Source organism: Peromyscus maniculatus, chromosome 6, assembly GCF_049852395.1.
Source record: "Peromyscus maniculatus bairdii isolate BWxNUB_F1_BW_parent chromosome 6, HU_Pman_BW_mat_3.1, whole genome shotgun sequence".
Classification (NCBI taxonomy): Eukaryota; Metazoa; Chordata; class Mammalia; order Rodentia; family Cricetidae; genus Peromyscus; species Peromyscus maniculatus.
In genome coordinates, this window is record NC_134857.1 from 126,301,627 (window position 1) to 126,319,171 (window position 17,545).

At 38.3% G+C, this 17,545-nt stretch overlaps 2 protein-coding genes across 7 annotated transcripts in view; one reads left to right on the top strand and one right to left on the bottom strand.

Annotated features, from left to right (window-relative positions):
- The window catches only part of Spata1 (spermatogenesis associated 1), a 33,473-nt gene extending 23,393 nt beyond the window's left edge, over positions 1–10,080 (bottom strand). For all 6 annotated transcript variants that reach the window (XM_076575165.1, XM_076575162.1, XM_076575163.1 and 3 more), the window contains exons 1-6: positions 9,941–10,080; positions 4,721–4,885; positions 4,141–4,247; positions 2,814–2,931; positions 1,468–1,521; positions 1,200–1,377 (exon numbers count right to left, since the gene is read on the bottom strand). In XM_076575165.1, the coding sequence (XP_076431280.1) occupies positions 1,200–1,377; positions 1,468–1,521; positions 2,814–2,931; positions 4,141–4,247; positions 4,721–4,756 (493 nt within the window). In that variant the 5' untranslated portion in view covers positions 4,757–4,885; positions 9,941–10,080. The remainder of the gene's footprint in view (positions 1–1,199; positions 1,378–1,467; positions 1,522–2,813; positions 2,932–4,140; positions 4,248–4,720; positions 4,886–9,940) is intronic.
- A 6-nt stretch (positions 10,081–10,086) lies between these two features.
- Gng5 (G protein subunit gamma 5) lies at positions 10,087–17,408 on the top strand. Its single transcript, XM_076575167.1, has 3 exons — positions 10,087–10,300; positions 13,771–13,909; positions 17,191–17,408. The coding sequence occupies exons 1-2, from the start codon at positions 10,220–10,222 to the stop codon at positions 13,894–13,896; spliced, it is 207 nt and encodes a 68-aa protein (XP_076431282.1). The 5' UTR covers positions 10,087–10,219; the 3' UTR covers positions 13,897–13,909; positions 17,191–17,408.
- Positions 17,409–17,545: the final 137 nt, after the last annotated feature.

A 17,545-nucleotide genomic window follows, 5' to 3' on the forward strand; every position in this document is an offset into this window, starting at 1 on the left:
ATTTTACTGTGAATGTTTCCAATTTCTTCCCCCTTAGTGTTTAGGTGATTGACATGAATGAAAAGAACAGTCATGCCAAGATAAAGATTCTCACTGAGTATCTATCTTACTGGCATCAACTAATACTAAATATTAACATAAGAAATAATCCAGAAACTGGTAAGTTTGAAATATCATCTGGTGTAGAATAAATTGAGATGACAATAAATATACTTAGGAAGCAATATCCTACAGCTGTAATGGATACTTTCGTTAGTTAGGGAGATGTACTTCACTTACATTTAGTATTTTTCCTTGCACATCTTCTTAGCCCATGAAATATGATAAAAATGTTTAACTGCCATTTTTCTAAACAGCGTTTATAAACAGCTTGTATAAATTTAATTTTAATTAAAGCATTTTTGTTATCTGTCACTTTGTTTGCATGTAAGTGACTGTGTGTGTATAGGTGCACCAGTGTATATGGGTGTATGTACACAGGTACACATGGAAACCAGAAGTCAATCTTAGGGGTCCTTCTTCAAGTGCCATCTACTTTTGTATGTGCTTTTAAAGATTTTATTTTTAATTATGTGTGTTTGTGTGGATATGTACATAAGCCCTGGTGCCTATGGAGGTCACAAGAGGGTATCAGATCTTCTGGACTACAGAGGACCAAACTCAGGTCCTCTGCAAGAACAGTAGTAAATGCACTTGACCTCTGAGTCACCTCTCCAGCTCCTACCATTGTGTTTTTGAGGTAGGGTCTTACCCTGGCTTGGAGCTCACCAAGTAGGCCAGGGTAGGTAGGCAGTAAATTCCAAGACTTTACCTGTTTCTGACTCGCCAGTGCTGGTGTCCAAGTGCCTATCATCACGCCCAGCTTTTGTTTTGTCTTCATGAGGACTCTGTGTACTGAAGTTGGGTCCTTACGTTTGCAAGTCTAGCAAAGTACATACTGAGCTGCCTCTCTAGCCCTTATTTTATTTTTAACAGAATATTGTATTGTTTTTCCTTTAACACCTTTACATTTTTAAGCTCCAACTGAACTACAGCTTTCCTTGTATCTTCCCTCTATTTGTAAGGTTAGATTTGCCCAACATTTGCATATAGGCTCAGCTGCTCAAATTTACTATGTATAAGAAACTCTTTGCCTTCTCCATTTTAGTTGAGATCACCTTCTTGATTTGTAAAGTCTTTCCAAGTATTTTCCAACAAACCTGGATCTCCAGGGTCATCCTTTGGTAAAGTTACACTATCTGGTCTGTGGATTGTTCCATTGATCTCTGTAGTATCATTATTATTCTGCTGTTCATCTAAAGTAACTGTTGATGATGCTGAATAAACATTTCCTAAGTGATCTATTACAGGAAGCAAATATAATTCTGGTTGAAGAGCCTAAAGCACAGGAAATTTTTTAAAAAGTCAAAACCAACAAAATCCATGTTAGGTTTTAAAATTAGTTAAGTTTAAGATAATAACACATACATATGGAGGAGCAAATGCTTTGAGTTTCAGTTCTGATTCTTGCTTTTCCTTCACCTAGATTTAAATACATAAGAAAAAGTTAAATCTTTGATAATATTTTCAATTATTTTTCTGTGCTTTTCTATGGAAGACATATAGCATATCAATAAAAAAGTAACTACAGCTAGGTCAAAGAGAACATAGAATCCAATCCTACTTCTAGTCACTGAACCAAACAACGGAAATTCTATGTCCTTTAATAATAATTATGGTAATCATTTCCAAGGGAATCAGTGTATATCTGGCACTATTCTGTGTGAGGTACATAAATTAGCTCAGCTAATCTTTGCAATTTCATGAGACAGATAGGAACATCACCTCTAATTTATAGACAGGGACACAGAGGCATAAAGAATTAAGTAACTTGCTCAGATCATATAACTGGCTATAATATGGGCCCACAATGTCTTCCCACTTCACAATGAAGGTAAAGTAATTTTCATTAAAGGATTTAATCATGCTATTCATTTGCTCAAAAACTCCAAGGCTGGGTTGGAGAGATGGCTCAGTGGTTAAGAGCACTGGCTGTTCTTGTAGAGGACCTGAGTTCAATTCCCAGCAACCACATAGTGGCTCCCAACCATCTGTAGTGAGATCTGGTGCCCTCTTCTGGCATGCAGGCATACATGCAGGCAGAACATTGTATACATAATAAATAAATCTTAAAACAACAACAACAACAAAAAAAACCAAAAACCAAACCAACCAAACAAAAAAACCTCCAAAGATTCAGAAAAAAAAATCATTAAATATTCATCTGGCATTCAAGACCTTCAGAGTGTACTTTATGATTGGTTCTCTACTCTCCCCACTTTATGACAGAGTTAATATAACAAAAGATAATCATTCATTCTTTCTGTGTTGCCTGATTTTCTAATCCTCTGATCATTCTCTTTTCTTTTATCAGGAATCTTTTTTCACCCTTTATTCTTTTCAAGATCAAATGTTATCTTTCAAGAGCCAAGTCTGAGTATCATTTCTTCCTCAATGTCTCCTACCTACCTTCTGCTGCTGCTGCTGGAAAATTTCTTTTTCTTCACTGTATAAAATATGACATTTGATTTATTCATATTACATAATTTACCTTGACCATTACACTGAGTGCACTGTAAGGGCAGGCTCTATATTTATCTTTATATGCAGTAAAATGTTAGTAAGTATTTGTTTAAAATAAAATATTACAAACATTTTAGAATTTGACCTAAATTATCTCACAGTAGGTGAAGGAACTGACTTGATAAATATTTAAGAAACATAATTTGATAATGTACACTTTACTTAGAAGGAAAAAAAGCAAGAAAACTTACCACAGCTAAATTATTTCCAATGCATTTCAGAAATAAAAATTTTTCTGCAACAGCATCTACACCAAGAAACTCACCAAGGCGCTCCCTCAAAGCTTGTAAAGTAAGTTGAGGAGATACTCTGAAATACCATGACATTGTTTTACATAGATTTTGAATATATTAATGAATCAGCAGGTTTAGTCAGTTAACTTACAAATGTAAATACTAATTTAATGTATTAAATATAATTTAATGCCTTATGTTCCTATACTGTTTGGAACTTCAGGATTCCAGCAAGCATTTTTTCAAAACAAAAAAATGATTAAAAACCTGCCTTTCAAAATTGTACAAATGAATATGGATTACAAAAGTGCTTTTTGGATTGAAAATGAAATGTCTGTTTTTCTAATCTATATCCAAGTTTTATGATTTATACAAAACTTTGTTATGAAATTTATATGCTTTTTTTCCCAAAAGTATTATTTTGTGTATGGGTGTGTACACCACTGTGTGTGTAGAGCTCAGAGGACAACTTTGTGGCGTTGCTTCTCCCTTCCACCTTTATGTGGGTTCCAGGAATTGAACTCATGTTGCTAGTCCTGTGGGGTATGTGCTTTCAGTTGCTGGGTGATCTCAGCAGCTCAGAACTGTATATAATGACTATATGTAATATGTTTTAGAACAGAAAGGAAGTCAATGTGACTGGAAAAGTGATGGGGAATTTGAAGAGGTGAGATACCCTCAAGGGAAAATCAAAGAGCTAGATTACACAGTGTCATGTCTGTTTGAATGTGAACACACACACACACACACACACACGCATGCGCACTCGTGTCTCTGTGTGTGATATATATATATACATATATATATATATATATATGCACACACACACACATACCTACAGTTTTATCCCTTTAAACAATTATAAAGACCTTGTCAATATATTGCTTTAACTACTGTTCAGAGTTCAACTGGTTTTGAATTTTAGATCATTTCTGTTAATTATTTTGTGTATAATCTTAGTAATAAACAGGTTATATACTGTTTTCTGGGCAGTAGCAGTATTATGTCCAGATGATACCTGTTCCTATAAAAATTTTTAAGATATAAATAAAGCTTATGTATGTATTGCAGCACTGGGGATTACACCTGGCACCTCACTCATCACTCTACTCCACTCCCGATCCCCATCACTAGCATTACACAGCACTGTTTATTAACAGCATTTACTGAACTAGGAATGGATCCATCAAATTGACAAGAGATTTTCCACTTAGAAGATTTTCAATTTTCAGAAAACATATTTCTCTTTTTTACATAACTTATTTCATTGCCACAAAATACTTGCCTTATAAATCCAGCAGAAATAAACTTGTTAATAACTTCTATTGAAATAGTATTTAATTTATAGTTCCACGATCCTTCAGGGACATAAAAAACATGAAGTTCCACCAACTGAATAAGAAAAACACCAGTTAAAATTTTTCTAAAGTAGACAAAGAATTAATTTATTTCCTTTTTTCCCCTTCCTTCCTTTCTTTCAACAAAAGTTGATTACAATGTACAACAGGCTCCAGGATAAAATTCATTCTAACTTTAAGTAGCAAAAGATGTTAGGGCAGAGAATTCAGATTTTAAACAGTGTGTATTGTCTGCCTCTTAGAGTTTGGGGGATTGTAGCTTCACAGTGTCAATCAAAAAGCTAATACTGTGGTTTGGGGAGTATGTTTGTTCTAGTAAAAAGGGTGATAAGACTAATTCACTGTTGGTCACAAGAGGAAAGATGTTAGAGATGTAAGAAGCATAATCACATAATCTGGAAATATGATATGGGAAGTTGGGATCAATAGTAGAATCAGAATCCAAAATTTTATGGCATTCATATTTTTTGCTTTTTTCAGAACCAATGATAGGCATGGTTTTCTTACCTCTGATGAAGAAGGTCGACTTGGATTGAGCGACATATTGACCAGTGTCTCAATAGTATAGTTACCAGGTGGAGTTTTGGATGTTTTATATATCTTTCATTTAAGCAGCATTAAATGTTTAAATAGATTTTTGGTTTAAGATAGCATTCCAGCTATTTCTGGTCTCTGATGTGTTCAAAGAGTAAAAAGAAAAACATAAAAGCGTTAATGTAAACCTAAAATATAAGCTTAGAAATGTATACAATCATATTATTCTCATTTAAAAAGACATTATACACTAAGTAGGCTAGTAGTTCTAAGAAAACGTACACTCTGTATAGACAGCCTCCTCAACTTATGGTGTGGAAGTGACATTGTCCTTGAATTTTAAAATTGTTGTCTCTTCTTGAGCTAGTAATATATGACTTGATGCTTTCTTGGAATGCTGGGTATTAACAATATGACACAGCTCTACTGTCAGTTACAGGATTACAAAGGTGAGTATGCTTACTAAGCTACAAAATTCAGTAAATTAGTTGTATTAAATGCATTTTATTTTCAGCTTACAATGAAGCCCCATGCCAGTCAAGGATAATAAACTGGTAATTACATTATGATGGATTTTTGACAAGGATATATTTTACTATTTACTAAACAATTCATTTTTTAATGGGTCAAAAATTTGGGTTAAATACATACATAATGTAGAAATATACTTTTACATGGGGAAAGCCTGAATTTATATCAATGGTCACTGAATGATGAAAACTGTTTTCTCATATGCACTTCTTTCAGGGCATAGAATAAATGTAATTGTTCTAGCTGAAAATACTAGTCTTTAACTATATTAAGCATTGTTTTTGTATTATTTCCTGTGGTTTTCCTCATAGAATTTATGGCAATTCATAACAATGCATGATAAAATTAAATATAAATATTACATATATAATATTTTATATTAAATATAAATGATATATTAAATATAAATATGATAAAACTGAAAAACAGGGTAGTTGAAATATTACTCTAAAAAGACATTTCCAAAGTTGGCTCATCCTAGATGATACATACACTAACTTAAACAATACTTACACTAACACAATGAAAGCTTTTTTATATCTCAAAGCACTGCTTTACACTGACCTCCAAGTAGTAGTTAAAGTCATACAAAATTCAAAACTTTTCTGACCTTGTCCTTATCTCAGTTCTGTGAACTACTATTAGATACCACTGTTTTAACAGTATCAAAATTAAAAAAAAAATATTTTGTGGGCTATATATAATCTTTTGAATCAATTGAATATAGAGAAAGAAGCCATGAAACAGTTATCATAGCCATAAGACATGCTCATAGTATTAGAAAGATGTAGTTTATTGAGGTTTACAAATACACTGTAAAAACAGACCAAGCAAATTGTAACAGGTATACAGAGGGGACACATAGCTGAAACTACTTATAAGCAATAAAGGCCAGAAATTTTGCTGCTGAGGTCCTGAGCCTTGGATTTTCTTTCAGTTTGGCCTATGTGTGGGGTAGTTCTAGTTTTGGGGTTCTCACATAGAAACAATTTCCATGACTTGTCTATGTTATCTTTATAAATAATAACCCAATGCTTGACTAACTTGAATCTGTTATTAAATCAATAATAAGTTTAAATTACAACTTAGGCATGATTAGAATTTGGAGTTGATCCTAACCAAATAATTTCACATACTAAATTCTAACATAATATTTGATATTCTCAAATTATTTATTTATAATAATTGGCTAATGGACAAAGTAATACCAACAATTCAAACAAAAGGAGAATTGATGAGCAAAGAAAAGATGACTATAGAGTTCTAATATAATCTCTCATGTACTACAAAATTTCGCTTTACAACCTTTCTGCCAAGAATGGACAATCAACCTTACCTAGCATACTAATTTATACTAATTTAGTTTGCCTAAAAGTGAGTTCTTTAAGCTGTGGGTGCAGTGCAGGGGAGGACCACTTGCATAATGTGTGCAAGGTCCTTAGGTCTGAGCCCCCAAAACAACCTGCTAAAAATATGAAGTAGAGTAAGTACTGAAAAGCATCCCAAGGCCACATCGGGTCTTAGCAGAAAAAGACTACAGAGATCATTAAAAATAACTTTGAGACTCAGTTGCAGAGCTAAAATAAAATAAGTATTTCTGGTATTATTCAGAGCAAATAGGATTTGAGTAATTTTAGTAAATGATTAATGTGATACTAGCATATACAGTGAATTAGAAATCCTAAGTAACCACTAAAATTGGGAGTTTGACACAGACTATATTTAAATATAGCAGAACCCCACATAAAGCAATCAAATGGATTGGACACTAGAAAAGCAGGGTTTCTAGTCCTCTATAGCTCACAAGACCATTCATTGTGGTCTATGTGCCTTAAATCTGACAAGAAACTGATTTGGGCTCATTAAAACCCTTTCCAATTTTTAAATTCTTTATTCAGGAAGTAAGAGAAATCAGGATATAATCAACCTTATGCCAGATGATGGGAATACTTCTTGACAAGTCTCTCTGATCAGGATAAATTCAGGTTCTATTTCTGTTCTGAGAGTTTTGTCCTGTCTAGTTCATGGGTAACCTAATAAAGTTCTAACCTTCCTAAAAGGTAATTTGTGTTAGCTAAATAAAGTGCCCAAGGACACCCCAGAGACTATATACCATTAGGTTATTTAAGACTTGTAACACTAATTAGAGAATGAAATCTTGACCTGTTGATTTGGGCCTCTGGCAGCACAGTACATCATGGCAGGGACACAAGACAGAGGAGCTGCTCACCTTATGATAGAAAATGAAAGAGTGAGGAAGAGGCAAGTATCCTAATATCCCCATCAAAGATATGTTTACCTTCCTTCCACTAGGCCTCACTTCCTAAGGGCCCAGCGTTCCAATAACACCACAGGCAGGTAGCCCAGCTTTAGCATTTAGGCCTTTGGAATGTTATTTAGGATAGAACCCATAGCATGAGGTGAATGCTAACATGGTAAAGTAGAAGGAAAAAAATGTAACATTTTAGAATAAGAATATTTAATATTCCATGGGTAACATGCATAGGTGTTGAACTAAAACACAAGTCTTATGACCCAACTTATCACTGGCTAAAATTCTTTTAACAAAATTTACTTATGAGTACCATATTCAATTATGAAAACTAATTACTATATCAACATATGAGCAAAACCATAGAAAGAAATGCATTACATGTATATAATAGGATTAAAACTGAGAAACCTAAATTGTAGTTTTTCTAGAAGCAAGTCGCTCATTTGTTCAAACTTCAATTTCTGTAGCTATTATAAAGTAGAATAATGTAAACTCAAAAGTCCAGAGTTCTCATCACTACATGGTGGAATCTACAAGTAATATAAACTCAGTGAAAAACGTATTTTGAGACCTCCTGGTTTTTGGTTAAACTACAAATGCTTGTGAATGTTGAAAGTATTTTATTTATTCAATACTGAACTCAGACCCAATGAACAGAAGTTGAATAAGTTGTGGAAGCTAGGAAAATTTAAATTGGCAGTGTCCTGCAGATAAAACACAAAACAGCAAGATTTCTTGGTTGTGTTTTCTTGCCATTTATTGTTAATAGGCTCTCTTGTGTCGTTACTTTTGACAATAAAGTCTATCTTTAATCATCTAAAATGTAAACACACAGTAAAGCCTTTGAAATATTTTAGTACACAGTGGAAGATTAAAGAACAAGCTTTTATTAGGAGATGTTGATAGTTCATGAACTACATTTAATGCTCAGAGCTTCAGGTGCAAATGAACTTAAAGGGGATTCTGTTTTTCCTCCCTTCCAATGTCAATATGTACTGCTTATTAGATATACTATAAAAACTAAGTTAACATCTGGTGTTCGAGACAGCAATACATTCTGTATGGCGAAAGGAAAAAAAAAACAAAACTTGAGATCAAGACAAAATTAACTTTAATCCTCAACATTTACTTAATAATGTGTACTGTACCATGTAAGATCTTTGAAATGCCTTCCAGCCCTAACATTTCATAGTTCTTAAATATTATTGCAACTAATATAAAGTAGAACATTCCTTAAGTTACACAAATTTTATCTTAGAAATTTGCGTTGAGATTTTAGCATACAATATAGGCAACAAGGCACAAGGTAAAATATTTGTGCTACCTTGGTGGTGCAAGCCTTTAATCACAAGGCTTGGAAGGCAGCTGCAGATAGATGGATCTCTGTGAGTTCATGGCCAGCCTGGTCTACATAGCGAGTGTTTCAGGTTAGCCAGAGCTACAAAGTGAGACCTTGTTTCAAACAAACAATTATGTGTATGAGTGTGGGTCTGGGTGTATGTGAATGCAGATGTCCCCAGAATCTAGAAGAGGGCTACAGTACCCTTGGAGTTGAAGTTCTGACGCTTGTGAGCTGCCCAGCCTGTGCGCTGGGAACTGAACTCAGGTCTTCTGCAAGAGGACTCAGGTTCGAGTCCTCTAACCGCTCTCTCTCTCCAGCCTCACTTTTCCTATTCCTTATACATACGACAATTTCATTTCGTTTCAAACTCAAGAACTCAGGAAGCTTTCTTTCTAACTTCGCCAGTTTAAAGGGCTTGCCGAAGGACACCAAGGCAAGCTGTACAACCAAATTCAAACTACAGTTTCTTACACATTCACTCTAAGAGTTGGGTGAAAAAACCCAAACTTCCAGGGCACATTTTTGTGAACTGGTATGAACTGGTCAGTAATGCGATTTGTCGGCTGAGATTTTTTTCCCTCACTATTGAAGTGAAACAGCACTTAGGACGAAACTCATGTTTATAGATGCTAGGTCTCACCGGGGACATTGGCGCCTGAACTAACTTAAAACGTTCAGTGTTTTCTCCTGAAAGCCCCTCCGGGGTTTAGTTACAAGCACGAAGCGAGCGATTACAGAGACGTCCGAAGAGCAAACGTGCCCTCAACGCCAAAGCTTTGATTTGGAAAAGCACCGGGACTGACTCCTGAACGAACGCGGTAACGGGACGCTGTGCTGGGCGGCCAGCGCTACACGTCCAACCCCAGACCCTCAGGGTCGCCGGGTCCCGCGGCCCCGGGCGGTTACGGCCCTGCGCCCTCTCGCCCCGGGCCCGTTGGACGGCGGGTCCCCTGGAGACGGGGCTGAGCCGGCGGGGACGCCTCGGCCTGCGACTCACCCCGCCGCCGCCGCCCAGCCGCGGCGACTTCGCCCGCGTCCGCCTTACCTCGCCCGAACCAGCCCCTCCTGACGCGGAAGGCGCCGGCCCGGCGTCGGGCCGCACCGCCCCCCGTCGCCGCTGCCGCGCCCACCGGCCGCTCCGCCCCTTCTCCTCGGCTCGCGCCCGCGGGACAGCCGGCGGCCCCCCGGGGGCGGGGGCGCGCATGCGCGGCGTGCGCAGCGCCGGAAACTTAGACGAAGTTCGGAGCCCCGCCCCCGGCCCGCCGCCCCGCGACCCGCCGCCCCTCGCTTGGCCTGACGAGTCGGCACGGCTGTCCCGAGCGCCATGTCGGGTTCTTCCAGCGTCGCCGCCATGAAGAAGGTGGTTCAGCAGCTCCGGCTGGAGGCCGGGCTCAACCGCGTGAAGGTGAGCGGGCGTGCGCTGGCGGTGGGCCCGGGTGGGGAAGCGTGGCCGGGCAGCGTGAGCGGAACGCGGCGCCTGGCGCTCCGGCCCGGGCAGCGGCGGGCCGCGCGGCGGAGGGGGGAGCCCTCCCTCCCTTCCGCCCGCTCTCCCCTGCCCCGGCGGGTCTCGATTTTCGGGCCCCGACTTTCGATTCACACTTCCCACCCCGGATCGTCACCCAACTTAGCCCCAGTGCGCGGCCTTCGAACACTTCCGAGACTGCGCGGGTAACTGCAGACGACGGCTTGATAGGCTCGTTTGTTTGCCGAACGGCCGGGGAGTCTAAGGACAGCACCCTTGCTCGGGACAGCCTCGAACAAAGGCGTGTTTCGAACCGCCTGGCACAGTTTGCTCGCTTCTGACCTTGCCGAGGTGTCTGTTTACTGGTTCACATGCCCGAGAAAGTGTTTAGCGCTGGCCTGGGTCGGTCTTACTTTGCCGTCTGTTAGGATTTCCTTGTCTGGGGCTGTTGACTTTTGGGGAAAGTTCTTCTGTCCGTGTTGATAGACAGCCAGGTTTTCGAACGCTGTTCTGAGGAGTGTTCGCTTATTTTTAAAATCCTAAGCAGATTGGCTTCTTTCTTATGCAGTAGGTCGGGTAACATGTAAAATACTTCCCGTGATTATAAAAAGAAACGAGAGTACAAATCACCCTGCCAGAAGCTGCCAGTTTCCAAGGTGATTTGATTTTATATTTAGTATGCTAGTCTTTGTTTCCAACGTGCTTTGTGGAGAGGACTTCTATATAGCTTCCCTAAGTAGAAATGTCAGAGACCACATAACTAACTTCCTTATGGGAACCTTAGGAGGATAGGGAGACGCCCATCGGTCTTGGTTTGGACTCCATTTCCCTAATCAGATTTTCACCTCTTCCAACTGACTCGGTCTTGGACAGATAGAGCTCTGAAAGCTGAAGCAACCTATTGGTCATCATCATTCATAAAATGTAAATAAGGTAGGCCAGGAAGAAAAAAAAGTGAGTTGGGAAGGACATAAAAAGGCAGATGAATGCAGTAATTAATTAATTACCGCAGTGGTACTTGGCTCTAGTGGCCAAAGAAATGAGCTCTCAGACCAGAAGAACTTCCTTTTCCTGGAAAACCCTAGCTGCTCAGTGGCTACTTCCTAGTGTGATCTTCCCTTGCGTATCTTCATTCTTCTGAAGTCTTCCGATTGGGATCATTTTAACCACCACAAAGAAACACATTTTTGGAGTTCTCATGGCAAAGGACATCTCACTCAGGAATTTAAAGAAGTTTTCCTAGGTTCCTAAATTAGGTTAGGTGCCATTTCACATCATCCATGCCATGTGTATGCTAGGTACCTCTTTTATGTGTGCCATTTTAAAGCCAGCATAAACTTAGTGTTGCATTTGTTTAGTTGGTAATTCCAAGTGCTTTACCAAACTCCCAGAGGTAGGTCAGGACATTTGGAGGCCTAATAGTTCCACCGTGTCAGCTTCCTGGACGGTGACTGTTATTGTGTTTTGGGTACTAGGAGCTTTTCCATTTTAGTCTCAAGGTTCCTGTTTAGAATGCTGTTTTTTTCACTCTTGTTATTGAGCTCGATTTGTTACCATTGAAATGCCAGCTAAAATGTCAACTCAGAGACACCTTCCGTGGAGTGACTACCTTGTCATTTAATCACTCTTCTTTACTGCACTATTAGTCACATAACATTAGCATATCATTGTTCTTTATTATCCTCAATGCCTGGAAGTATAGTCCATACATAAAATGGCACTTGAAAAATTTGTGGGAAAGGAATTAACAGGTACTTTATGCTTACTGATGGATGTGAACAAAGCCAAATGGTTTAACACTGAAAACTGTTACTTTACGCTCCATACAGTAGCTACTTTTAAAGGGCAAAGCAGGGTATTGCTGTTTGTACAAGATTTAAAAACTGCAGGAACCTTGTATATTCAGAGACAAATAAACATGGGACTTACTGTCCTGAATTACTCTATAAGCCAAACACAGGTAGATTCAAATTGAGTTTAAACTTAACCTCAGGATGATTGACCCTGGGGTCACAATATAGCTGTTACCTGAGGGGCTTTTGGTACAAAGTATCTATAATGCTATTAACCCTTAAGGATACAACACCTACCTCGAGTTACCCTAGAGAGAGCAGAGATTGAGAATAAATAAGGAATTAGATGGTTTGGGTGCATTTTTAGTCATTCGTGGTCTACATGACCATTCAGTTTGTTGTGTTGGTATTTGTACTCAATCAACTAGTTTGAGATAGGGTTTCTCTAAGGAGCCAGTCTGGCTTTGAACTCAAACTGTTTTGGGTCTAAAACCTGGCTCTGACAACCTTCCACCCTGTTTCTTGTGACTTGAAAAGCTAAGTGTACCTTAGTTTAACAGCTTTAATTTAAAAAGGATTGTGTATGCATGGTGTATGTGGGCATATGTGCCATGGTACATACAGGGAGGTAGTTAAGAGAACAACCTTACAGAGTTGGTTGGTTCTTCCTTTATGTGGGTTCTGGAAGTAGAACTCTGGCCCAGTTGAAAAACCTTTCTGAGTAGCCTGTCTTTAAAAAACACCGTACTTGCCTCAAATGTGATTTGGCAGTATTATTATATGTATACAGTGCAAGCCAAATAGGATTTCAGTATTCTTTTTTATATTCCTAGATCTTCTAACCAGAATATATGTAATAGTAGGTGCTTAGATGAATGAATGCATGTCTCACTTAAATGCAAGACAGTGTATGGATGGGTATACATTTGAAGACTGTAATGAAGTGTTTGGTTGTCTGAGTTCTGTGCTTGTTACCTCAGGTTCATGGGCATTTCCAGTTTGCTTTCAAGACAGTTTCCCTATGTTAATCTTTTTGTTGAACTACTAATACTACGTAGGTACTACTTTTAATAAAAAAAACACAAGCCACAGGCTAGCGATGTAACTCAGGTGTTAGAGTGTTTGCCTACGAATACAGAAAGTCCAGAGTTGAATACAGGAAGTCCAGAGTTGGATCCCAGCACTGCATAAACCTGGCTGGCTGGGGCAGGCCTTTAATCCCGGCACTCAGGTGGTAGAGTCAAGAGGCTCAGATGTTCATGGCTGCTTATTACATAAAAACTTTGAGGCCAGCCTGGGCTATATGAGACAAAACAAATCCTATGCTCCCCAAATCAAGCTGTTAGTTAGGGCTTGTTGAACAGCCTGTCATATAAAAACAAGACATGCTGTGCTCCACAGATAAAGGGGATTGTATTTCATATTGAATCACTTGATGCCTGCAGTAAGTAGAAAAAAATAGTAAAACCAGTTTCCTTTCCTATGTGTTTTAAGTATAAGCCAGTGTGAACTGTCAGCTGTCAGTTATTTGAAGTGCCTTCTATTTTAAGTGTTTTCAGATGTATAAAGACCATTAAACCTTACCAACGGACATTTCTCCACTCTCATTGTTATTTATAGGTTTCCCAGGCAGCTGCAGACTTGAAACAGTTTTGTCTGCAGAATGCTCAACATGACCCTCTGCTAACTGGAGTGTCTTCAAGTACAAATCCCTTCAGACCCCAGAAAGTCTGCTCCTTTTTGTAGTCATGTATCTGAGGTAAGTTTTCTTCATATCACCCCCTTTCCATATAAAAGAACCAGCTAGGTTTCTAGGTTTTTATTTGTAGTAATGACAACATCTAACCCTATAATTTTGTTTTCTAAATTGATTGTTTTTGAAGTATAGTGAAAACTTGATCAGTAATCATAAGACTAATGGTTTCTATAGAGTGCTATGTAACTCTAAGGTATGAGAGTCACAAAACTCCACTATCACAGGCATGCGTTTGTACGTTATCAAATTGAAACTAACAGAATTTATAGTCCTTATAGGACCGACTCTGTCAGTACTCCGGTGGCTCTGAATCAACTGTATGAGAGCCGAGGTGGTTGGGGAACAAGCAAACACGGCACAGGCATCTGGAATAAGGAACAGGTTTTACCTTTATTTCCATTTGTTGAGAAAACGTTAAAGAGAGAGAGAGATTTGCACTTGTTGGCAGTGAACTGGATTTGAGGATTAAGACAATGAATCACTTGCTCTTTAGTACATCTGTCAAGAGTTTATATTCATGTTCTAGATCAAATACCATGTGTGAAAAAACCTGTTGATCCAAAGATGTGGCCAAAACTGCTTCAGCTAATTTAAAATGTAATTAAAGGATACTGTCATTTGTAATCTTTGGTACATTAGTTAATGGTATTGAATTGGGAAGCAAACTTAAACTGTGTATTAAAAAGTACTTTGTGTGTAGTACACACCCTTATACTAACATTCTGACTCAAAGTCCAGGAAGCTGCTTCCTAAAATACCTTATTACATAGGCTTTGTAGATTTGGGAGTGTTCAGGAAGTGTAAGTACTGTTCCAGTAAATATAATGATTAGTTAAGAATACAAGGCTTTTTGAAACATCAAGGAGAAGGGGAATAAAGCTGCTTTTAGGTAACAGGTTCTCCATGAAGAAATAGTGTTAACAGTCCAGCTCATATCTTCATATTTAACAGTGTTAATAGTTTCTAGCTTTTGGCAATATTCACTGGGGGTCTCAAGGAGTTTCATATTTTTATGATTTACTAAAAATTTTTTTTTAGACTCAGTTCTTGCATTTTTACAGATTTATTTTCATCTAATATAAAATGTCTGAAGTCCTGTTAATAGCCTTTTTGTTTTTAAGAGTCCACACTTCAGTGTTGGAATGATTTACACTTATAAATGACTGAGATAAGAACCCAGATTTCAAAGTAAAATTAAGCCTGTTAATTCCAGCAGTAAAGGAAAACTTGAAGTGCATATTATAACCCAGGGGGTCTAAGGTTTGAGGCTCCAGAACCTGTAGCTCTGCTGATGGTCTAGTGGACATTAAAGACATGGACTAAAAGAAAATCACTGGCATCTATACTCAGCTTTTAAAAGTAAAACCAGCCTAAGTAGTTTAGCAACAGAGGATGCAGAAAGGAAATGACCGATGTTGTTAATGTGTTTCCTCTTAAGAGCATTTCTGTGTCAGTAAATATTCACAGGGCTTTCAGCAGCTGAGCTGTAACATGTCAATTACTTTAGTATCAGTTTGCAAGTTTGAGGCCATGGCCAAGGCTGACCTTTTGGTGGCTGGCTGTGTACGTTAGTGGTAAAACTACCAAACAATGGCGTGGAAGTTTTAATAATACTTGATTATCACTGCCCATCTTTGGCCTTCCACCTCAGGTTGTGTGTGTGTGGTGCACGCTCAATTTGCTATTAAGTGAAGCTAAATGTTTTCTTCTGTTTTTCCCCAGAGGTTCTGTACTTCTTCAGTGTTTGTTATGAAGTACTCAAATTTTTAATTTTTTTTACACCTTAATTTTTAAAAACAGGTTTTACTTTTACTACTTTCTGTAATAACTTATTGTGAAGTTGTTATGCCTGTTTTTCTTTCCCCTATATACATGAACTTAACTGTATTTTATAGTATCAAGATAATACTGTTTTTAAGTGTATAACTATTGCTTTAATTTTTGAGATCTGTGTTTATCCTGTATGGATTGTTCAGTCATTTAAGCTGCTAAATAGTATTCTGCCGCCACATACATAGATTGTCTATTCATTCCTCCAATGGGCTGCAGTGAGGTTGTTGATGCTGCTGACAGCAGTATGTTCGGGACTCTTGCATGTTTTCTGTGTGTAGGTGAACAAAGTGACTTCATTGTAAATCATTTTTTCAAAGGAGCTTTGGATTTTCCTTACTGAATGTTTTTATGTTTACCTTTTTATTATGAAAAGTATCAGCAGTAATTTTAGTGATGTCATCTATAAGACTCCATAAAACGGGTTGATAGGTACTTTGCCTGTTGTAAAAACTAGGGGAAAGTTGGATTTTAGGGCCTTTTGTAGGCTCAATTTAATTAAAAAACCCTTTATAAACTGATATTCAAGTGAGCCGCCTAGAAATAGAGAGGTTAACTGTAACACGAATTTCTAAAGGTCTTATCACAAAAAACCTGGTGCCAGATATTGTAAATGCTGAAAGATCAGAGATAACGGAGTAAGGCACAGACACCTCTTACCTCTAGGACTTCTCAGCCTGAAAAAGCCTTGGTCAGTAGGCCTCTAGCCGAATGAGCTTCTTCATCCGAAAAGGCTCTAGTTCCTGTCTCCTCAAGCCTTACATGCCTTTCTTCGCCCTGCCATATCATTTCCTGTCTCAACTTTCCTAGTGCTGGGATTAAAGGTGTGTGACTCCCCAAGTATTGGGATTAAAGGTGTGTGCCACCACTGCCTGGCTCTGTTTCTCTCCTAGACTGAGTCAATCTCATGTATTCCAGGGTGGCTTTGAACTCAGATCCAAATGGATCTCTGCCTCCTGAGTGCTATAATTAAAGGTGTGTGCCCTACTGCCTGGCTTCTATGTTTAATCTGTGGCTTGTTCTGTTCTGATCTTCTGGCAAATTTTATTAGGGTACACAATATATCACCACAGTTGCCTTATGGTGGGTGTATACCAGCAAACCCATAGTAAGCTGAAGATACGTCACACTCTCACCTATCAAGTCTACTGACTTAGCGGCACAGTGAGGGGTTGGTAGTTGACCAGTCTTGGTCCTGGAGTGGACTAGGGAATGTCACCTCACTGCTGCTACTATACAGCATCTCAGAAGAACAGCATTACCGAACATGCCCAGGTAGCCCTTTACACCACTGTGAGCTGGAAAAGGATCATCTGTATGTTATTACTCAGAAAAATAGGCATAACATAAACCATTTTCAAAAATGAAAAACAATTGTCCTTGCTTAAATATTAGTTATAAAGTATCGATAACTTTTTTTAAACATTTTTATCTTTTTTCTTTTCTCCCATCAGGTTTCTCAAACCACTTTTCATGAACCAGTGGATATTCAAGAGAACTAAATTTGGAGTCTGTACAAAAGCTTCTCTATAACGCGTGCCATAATATACAATCTTCTACTTGTCAGATCTTAACATCTACCTCTCTGAATTTTCATGGATTTCTGTTTCACAAGGTTTAACTATTTTATATACACTGGCTGTAGCATACAATAAAACAGCATACAAATTTCTGGCCTTGTTAATGTTAATGAAATGCACTGTATATTAATCTTTTCAATACCACCTCTTAACTTATAGAACAATTAGAAATCTTGTTCAAAGAGTGGGAGACTTCCAGTTTCTTTCAGTTAGTTACAGGAATTACTTT